The sequence below is a fragment of the Zea mays genome, chromosome 9 (assembly GCF_902167145.1).
Source record: "Zea mays cultivar B73 chromosome 9, Zm-B73-REFERENCE-NAM-5.0, whole genome shotgun sequence".
Lineage (NCBI taxonomy): Eukaryota > Viridiplantae > Streptophyta > Magnoliopsida > Poales > Poaceae > Zea > Zea mays.
Window position 1 is genome coordinate 118356016 of NC_050104.1, and position 8925 is coordinate 118364940.

Genomic DNA, 8925 nt, shown 5'->3' on the forward strand with positions numbered 1-8925 from the left:
AAACTACAATAAAAAGGTTCTTTTTCTTTGGTGGGACGAGGGCTATAAAGAGTTGCCAAACAAAACGACGCCGGTCACAAGAGATGTATTTATTTATTAGTCCCAAATAGGAAAATATTTATAGTTGCAACACATAAATCGATGCCAAAGCATGAAATCAGGAATAAAACTAATATTTTTTGTTACACGCATACTATTCCGGTCTTATTGTTACAGGTGCGAGTTAAATACATTAAAAAATTCTTACAGATGAATTAGTATACATGCTTGTATAATATACAGATGCATTAGTATACATGTTTGTATAATATCTCCAAGCATGACCAGTATACCAGCTGTCCACAATGACCAGTATAGCAGCCGGAGAACCAAAGACTGACCTGTGGCTACGGCCCCTCACTCAGGAAAACAAGTGGGCCCAAGAAGTCAGCGAGTAATAGGGTCGCGAGCTACCGTTCCATTCCGTTCCCATCTCGCCCGTCTCCCGTCGCGTCACCGTCACGTCCCCCGAGTCCAAATTTCTAAAGCACTCCCAGTACTGGTCTCTCTCCTCGCCTCTCCTCTTGTCGTCCTCTGCTCCTCCGCGGCGTTGCTGCTTCCTCGCCACGCCATACCTGCGCGAACCCCTCCCAATCCGATCCCCTCTCGTCTTCGTTTCCTTCCCCTCGCCGGACTCCGTCTTTCGCCCTAGTATGGAAGAGAGCTGAGGCTGTTCGGTGCCCACGTCGGGAGTTAGGGCCGGAGGTGTGGCCGATCGGCGGGGACGGAGTGAGTGTAATGAGCGGGCCACAGGAGCGTAACATGAGGGATCTGTACAATCGCACTCGCCACAAAGATTTTCCGGCTCTAGAGGTGCGTCGAGCCGCATCCACCACGGTGCTGTGGCGTACGCGTTGTTGTTGGGGCCTTGTGGTAGTTGTTAGTTTCCCCAATAGGATGAGATGTGCTGTGTTAGGAGTTCGTGGATTCGAAGGTTTGCAAACGACGCATGCTGGCGTACTTATGATTCAGGTTTCCTTATGCTTTCTGAGGATACACGATTTTACCAGGAGACGAATCGAAATTCATCGAATATATACACCAGTTTCGGTTTGATTTGAGTTTCTCTTTTGAGTATATCAATTCCGCTGAATCGAATTTCGGTCTTCAACTGATTTTTAATGTATTACAGCCGATGCTGCAGTTCGGTTTGGTGATTGATGCGTATTGTTTCTGCTGTGTAGGAATCAGCCGAAGGGCGCAGCGGAGGACGCCCGTCGGGATCGGAGCAACGGGAACTCGCCTCTAAGATGGAGGTGAGCATTGGAGGCATGAGTATTTCCCTGCATATGCATGGGAATATTTTGGTCCTTGATTTTCGTTAGAATATACTTGCTGCCCTTTGATCATCTGATGCTCAGAAGTGATTTCCTTTTAGATTGTTCCTCTTCACTTGTATGCTTGTATACTCAGACGCCTCCAGTTTAGTGGCGGCGAGTGTGATTCCGATGCTGTAGGAAAAGAATATATCACCACCATTTCTGCATCTCCTTTTTTTGTATTAGCTATTGTTACTTTGCAAGTGGAAGCTTCTTTAATGATCATTCATTACATTTTTCTTTGTTATGGTATTATGACACATTGATGTTTTTCAAGTAAACCTAACACGTTCTAAATTGTTCACAAGACATTCTTGTTGTCATGTGTAGATTTTTGGTTGAACAGTCCACCATTGTCTAAATCTGAAGTCATTATTGTCTATCTTGATATATCTTATTTAATATAGCTTATATAGTTTTAGGACAGCACACCAATTAGAAGGAAGTGCCCTGTAATGGTCAAACCCTAGAGACACTTATTGGTAACATTTGTGTTTTGTTGGTTTAAGTGACGATCTATCATATATGCAGTTAAACCATGCTCTCTTCCTGTTGTATCCATATCTTGAGTTCTTGACAGGCATGTAATGTTAGCTAAGAGTGCTACTTGTGCGGTTGTACCTTTTGGCCTTCATACTTATTTTTGCTGTGCATAAGTAATGATTTTAAGACTGATATATTGTTTTATATTTGTAGGACAAGGCTGTGGTAAGGAAAAGATTGGTATCAAGCAATAACACTCATGCCAAAGTAGAATCTGGCACCTGTAATGTCTGTTATGCCCCTTGCTCCTCTTGTTTACACCCACATATTCGGGTTGTGGATTCGAATGTTGAATGTGCATCCTCTCAGACATGCTCCACAAGGTCAGAAGTAAAAAACAATTCACTCGTTCGTAATGAGAAAGGGCTTTGTAGTAAAGGAGAAAACGATGATGAGTTTAGTGCAACCTCAGGTCATGTTTCCGACTCTGTGGTTGCAAGAGCATCCATTGCAGACGATTCATCAGAGGTTAACATGCCATCAAAACGCAGGAGGCTGTTAAATGAAAACACAAGACTACCTAGAGCAGAATACCTTGAAGACAGCAACTCATGTGTTACTGGTATATCAGCAGAAGGCAAACTTCATGTGGATAAGAAAAAATTATCAACTTCTGCATCCAGTCGAGATTTGACTGCTAAAGATTATAAAGTCAACAGCATGGCTAACCACAGCAAACTAAGAAACCAATGTATTGATGAATCAAAGAAAGGATCTGATGGTCGTGACATGCATCCTAGCTCATCTGGTAGATTTTCCCCTGTAGATTCTTCTGTTATGACAAAAAAGATGCTGCGAACCCAGTCTTCTGTCAGTGCATTGAGCAGATTATCTCCTAACAGGCAAGCTCATGAATTTGGGAAAGCACTGGATAATTTATCTCATCAACCTTGTGAGAAGGCTTCTCTTTTGAAGAATAATGAACAACTACGATGTGGGCAATTGAACCCTTGTATAGCTGGTGAAAACAATCATGGCACACTGGCAGGCTACAGTAATAGGCATGCGGACAAAGATGTTTTCTCATTGAAGGATCTAGACAATGGTACCTTGTGCTCAAAAGATGAAATCCAAGAACATGGTGGCATCCATTCTAATGATGATGTTAAGAAGAATGTGTGTGGCGAACAAGCTTTGGATCAAGATTGTTCAAGGGATATATCCAGTGACAGAAAGTTGAATATACAACATGATGTGACAGACTGTGGGAATTCAGAAGGTTTGATAGATGTAAGTAACTCTTTTATCCCTTCTTACTGTTTCCCCTTTGAACACAATGCTTGCAATGCTTGGTATTGAAACTAGCCTTTATTGACACTGGATACAAAAAAAGAATCTATTATTTGTTAATGTCATTGTATGTAATATTCTGTTAGAATGTGATATTAACCTTCGTTTCATTGCCTCTTTATTGGCCATATGACATTTGTGTAGAAGTTAGAATTATAGCAGTGTGCTGCTCCTTTTTTTGTAGAAGCTTGCACTGGTTAAGTTCTACGCTGATGGTTTGAACTTTTATAATGGTGTGCAATTCTCATGTGTATTGAACCAAAAAAAAAAAGATTTATGCCAAAGTTTAAACTTGAAGTCTTCTGCATGATATCTGCAATTCTGGAATACCACTTTCTTTATGACACTTTTGTTCCATATTTGTATCTTGTTTGCATATTTAAGCACTTTGTTTTTACTATTTGTAATCATCATATTTTGTTTAAGTAGTTGTGTGCCAGATTCGTTTTTAACATTTATGTCTGGTTTTCATCAACCCCAGGTTAATGTTTGTGATATATGTGGAGATGTTGGTAGAGAGTATCTTTTAGCTACATGCACCAGATGCCTTGAGGGAGCAGAGCATATGTAAGTTACATTCTGTGATAGTTTTGTTTCTAGCATTTGTCGGAAGTTGGAACTTTCATAGGTTCTGTCCAGTATTTTGTTCGACTAAGAAGTCATTAATTTAGCAGTGGAAGTCATATTGATTATACTTACCGGCAAATTTTATAGTTCATACATTCTTTGATCCCAAATGAGTCAAGCTAGGTTTCTCCCAAGTGCACCAAATATAAGTTCATGATAACTCCAACGCACATTTTTGCCTCATTCTTCCATGTCTACTACTAAAATGTACACTAATCAATGCAATACACTTCTCACTCAATTCTAGCAATGATTAATGGATAATATCTTCATTGCACCCCTCACCTTAATATCTGTGCCCAAGTCCAATACTCGAAATGGGCTTCTATTTGGGATCGGGGGAGTACAGACAAGGCACTTTAATTTAATTTGGACTTTTAGCTACACTAATAATCTGCTCAGGTAGTAACCTACCATTGTGGCAAACCATTAACTCTTGTACAGAAGTTAATTTCCTTCAGCTGTGGTGTTACATAATTTTTTTAGGTCCATCAGTGTTTACTTGTCGAATGAAACAAAAACATTGTTTGTTATTCAGATTAGTCTAGTACTTGTATCATAACTTTTAGGATCACTATTTGTAAGGTAAAATGCATACGCAACATCCATATTTCACATGGACATATTAGTGTTAACTGTTAATTTATTTTTACAAGTTACTGCATGCGAGTGAAGTTGGAAAAAGTTCCAGTTGGTGAATGGTTTTGTGAAGAATGCCAGCTTAAGGAAGATCAGAACAATACAAGTAACTATGGTATCTCGGTGGTTAATGTGACAGAAGGAAAGAACCAAAGGACAGAAAGTCGAAGCAAGCCTAAGACATTGCAAATTGTTGTGCCTGATTTTGATGCTCTGGAAGTCACACACAGCGCATTGACAGCTGATCGGTGTGATGGTAACAGTAAAAGGTTGCATTTAGCTTCGACTGATACACAAACACGGCAACTAAAGGATACCACCCCAGCTGCTCAAAGGTTGGATGTGAAGAACAAAAAATCATTAAGTGTTACAAACCGTAACAAACTGCAAGTTCTTACATCTGATTTAGACACACGACCACACAATTATGGAACATCAACATCTGGAGTCTATACCAATAAAAGTCAAAGTTCAGAATTTTTGTTAAACCACAAAAAGCTGCGAGTTTCTACTGACATGCAGTCGCCACTCTCAAGCGAAGGCCTACGGAGTCCACCAATATCATGCAAGAGACATGCAGAGAGTATGTCGTCCCCTAAGCCTAGGATCGTCAAGGCGGGTACCCTTGGAAAACAAGATGTCATCTCTCGTGCGAACTCATTTAAGAAATCTAACAAGGGAGGTTTAAGTTCAGTTGATAATATTCCAGTGAGAACTACCCAGGCTGTCAAAAGTTCTGACTCTCAGACATTGTCACGGTCATATTCCTTGGGGAACATGGTGAATGCTAAAGCTCCAGTTCCTTCACCAAGAGGTTTGGCTAAATTCTTTTGGTATTCTATTCACAAGTAATCTTTGTTTTATTTATTGCTACTTTTGTCTGCATTCGTATAACCTTCTAGCTTTTCTTCAACAGGCTTTTTATCCAAGCAGCTATCCTTCAACAGCACCAACAACGGACCAAAGGTCAAACAGTTGGCTGATGGGGTGTCTAGCAAGTTAAGACCTGCAGAACATTCCCCAAGAGATCCTAGAGATAAGAAATCCATCAAAAAGATTGTACAATCAGGATCCTTCAAACACGAGGGTTCAGATTCCATAGTTGCTGGATCATCAAAAAAAAAGCAAACATTTCATTTGTCTCAAGATGAAAAACCAGGAGTACTGAAGGTAATAAAGGAAAATAATTTAACAGAAAGAAGGGCTTCATTTAGCTTGAAAAAACGAAACATTCCTTCATCTCCAAGGCCTGACAGCTGTATGAAGTCAGGGGAAAGAAAAAATGATCAGGATATTTCAAGGTCTGGAACAAGCATACTTAAAAGTAGCAAAAAACCTGGTAAGCTCTTCATTTACTTAATTATTTCTCAAGAAAAATGGCAAATCTCAGTTGTCCCTCCCTCCTGATGTGCTTTCTTTATGGTTTGGTTGATTAAGGATATGCTGAAAAGAAGCAGAACAATGATTTGTCCAGAAGTGATAATGGCAAGGAAGATGTTACCGTGCATCCAAAAACAATGGAAGTTTCTGGTAAAGATGCTTACGTAGTGAAGACATCTGATCCACCAGTTCAACCCCAATGTGCCAAAAAGGATAGACCAAATGATGTTGAGGATGACGATTTACTCATTTCAGTGAATAATGTTAACATAGCGCCAAATGAGCATGCCGAGGTGGTTCCCACAACATTTGCTGCCATGACTTATGAATCAGATTTGCAAGATGTTCCAAGAGAAAGCACCTCTGATGATTCAGCTCCAAAAGTGGTATGTTGCCAACAAAAGCTTTTGGAAAACACAGGAGATGATTCTGGTAAAATCGTAGAGGTGGTTCAAGATTCAGGAGATATATTGTCTGTGACTCCACATGGTCTTCAGATGGCACACAATCTATACCCCCCTGACAATAAATTGCATAAACCAGATTTGAAGAAGGAAGCTTTTGCTGATCAATCTTCCGCTCTTGGGAATTGTTTAAAAGATTTTGTTATTCCAGAGCAGTCTTACATCTGGCAGTACGACCCTCCTCTTCTCCCTTTACTTCCATTTACTAGTTAAGAGTTTTAACTGTGAATTCCTTTTATTTCAGGGGTGGGTTTGAGGTTTCAGGACATGGAAACTCCCCTGAAATGTTCGATGGGTTTCAAGCTTACTTGTCTACTTGCGCCTCATCCAAAGTACGTGAAGTAGGTGAACAATTACCTGACAAAATTCAGCTAGCAGAAGTCCCACGGCATTCCTCATGGCCACTGCAATTTAATGAAGTAAATCCAACTGAAGATAATATTGCTCTTTTTTTCTTTGCTAAAGATGTTGAAAGGTATTACTTTCTTCGCCATTTCACTGTTTCATGAGTTTCAATCCTCTGTACACTAGCTGAGGTCTCATGTCTCCTTGAACAGTTATGAAAGGGCATATGGAAAACTCTTGGATAACATGCTTCTTGGTGATTTGTCTCTTAAAGCAAATATTGGTGGCACTGAACTTCTCATTTTCCCATCCGATAAATTGCCAGAGAGGATTCAACGTAAGTTTATCTTTGCTAATGTTGCTGTCTCGTGGCAGGATTTGCTCGTTGCCTCCTTTTAATGGATTCTTTATGACATTTTACAGGTTGGAATGGTTTACCTTTCTTTTGGGGCATTTTTTATGCCCGGAAAGCAAGTAGTCCACTAGAGCTTCCTACAAATAATTGTCCATTAGAACAAATCAATGAACCTGTTATCCAGCATGATATTGGTTCGCCTAAGGCACATCAGCCTTTGGGTATAGATTTGAATGAGTGCCCTAATGATTATATATCTGATCTGTCTCTTTCACTTGGATCAGAGAGTGAGAAGTCTGGTGCATCTTTAGATCGTAATATTGTATTAGAGTCCAAACGTGAGGATAGAAGTCTGAATGCAAGTGAAATACATCATGAAGAAACTGCAGGCACAAGACAAATTATACCGGGGCATCCTTCTGTTGCTTCCTGTGGAACTAATCTTCCCACAATCTCAACAGGAGGTCATGACATGATTCAGGATTATCTGGCTGCTGCTAAAGGTGGTGGCATCTTTCCGTAGGATAAAGCTACAGATCAATTCTGGATTTATCCTTGCTTATTGTTTAATCATTATATTTTCATTTCAGGTAGCACAGGAACACCAGGTGGAAACAAAATGGAGAAAACAGATCAGAATGAAACTCTGTTCCGTTTTTCGCAGCAACTAGGTGCAACTAGATCAATCTCACATGAGATAGAACTTAATAAACATGGTCTTTTGCCCTCGCACTGTCATTTGAGTGGATCAAAGATATGTGATGATCAAACCAAATCAACTCCAAATTCAGATATGGGTCCTTTGGATTTTGACATCACCAACAAAAGGCAGAAGACTTATGGGAAACACTCTTGCATTTTTGGAGATGCAATGACACCTATGAAATGCTTGTCCAAGATACATCCCTTACCGGCTGGACAGGATAATCCATGCGATGTTTTACAGCATTGTCATCGGGGCCCTTCAGATCCTGCCTCTCTTAAAAAACCTTTACCTGATCATTTCATCCACGTTCTTTCATCTGACGACGAAGATTCCCCAGAACCTAGTACTAGCTTAAATAAGGCATCATCGAAGGCAGATGAGGGCTCCTCCATTTTATGCTCACTTTCCCTATCCATGGTGGCAACGAAGCGTAATCTTTCTGGTTCAGATATTGTAGATGATGAACCACTGTCTCTCTCTCTTGGGCTCCCTAGTGTTGTCGGTGGGAGAGCAGATCAGGAGATGAAGCAATTCCTGCCGGAGAAGCCAGGCATAAACACTTAATGCCCCTTTAGATTTGCGAGTGTACAGTTTTGTGCAGCTGTATGGAGTTTAGACAGGGTAGAAGTATGGTATAGCTGTTAAATTATGAATATTTTTCATTTTTTTCTCTCTCACTGTTATATGCATCTGCTGCCGTTGTTAGTGATAATGGTGTGATGATGTTACTATCTGCCATATCTATGAGATATATGGTGTTAGTTTCTTGAGATATTATGGGTATGACATAAAAGGATAGATCAAAATGTGAATGTTTGTGAATTCATTTTGTCATGGTTTAACTTGCATTTTCTATCCCGTGGCAAGTCTTGGGTGTATCCTATCCTAATTTGCATGTGTCGTCTGTCCAAGCTGCCTTTGCCACAATATGACAGCTTTTATTATTTGGTGTACTCTGCATTTTGTTTTGCCGGGAAGTATTCCCTCCGTTCTGTTAAAGTGATTATTCAATAGATTAGGGTTAACCCAACATGTCAGCTATATAGTGTTTTACGTGGGCCACATGGGTCTAGCCTTAACAGGCCTAACACTCTAACCCCACCCGCAGTCTGGGCTTCCGACGCAGCAGAGTTCACAGACTGGACTCAAAAGGAAGACGTACATAACACCATAGGGTCTCCCCCACAGACGCAACTAGTCACTACTGATGTTAAGACT

The 8925-nt window shown here is 40.4% G+C and overlaps 1 protein-coding gene across 2 annotated transcripts; it reads left to right on the plus strand.

The window, feature by feature from the left end:
- The first annotated feature begins 470 nt into the window (after positions 1–470).
- On the plus strand, positions 471–8553 carry LOC103638903 (RING/FYVE/PHD zinc finger superfamily protein). 2 transcript variants are annotated; one of them, XM_008661696.3, is made up of 11 exons: positions 471–852; positions 1224–1295; positions 2055–3131; positions 3673–3758; positions 4475–5271; positions 5374–5796; positions 5895–6471; positions 6546–6776; positions 6859–6983; positions 7070–7504; positions 7592–8553. In XM_008661696.3, the coding sequence occupies exons 1-11, from the start codon at positions 778–780 to the stop codon at positions 8269–8271; spliced, it is 4578 nt and encodes a 1525-aa protein (XP_008659918.1). In that variant the 5' UTR covers positions 471–777; the 3' UTR covers positions 8272–8553. The 2 variants fall into 2 exon arrangements, with proteins under 2 accessions (XP_008659918.1, XP_035818529.1); XM_035962636.1 differs by having other exon boundaries at positions 506–1011.
- The last annotated feature ends 372 nt before the right edge of the window (positions 8554–8925 follow it).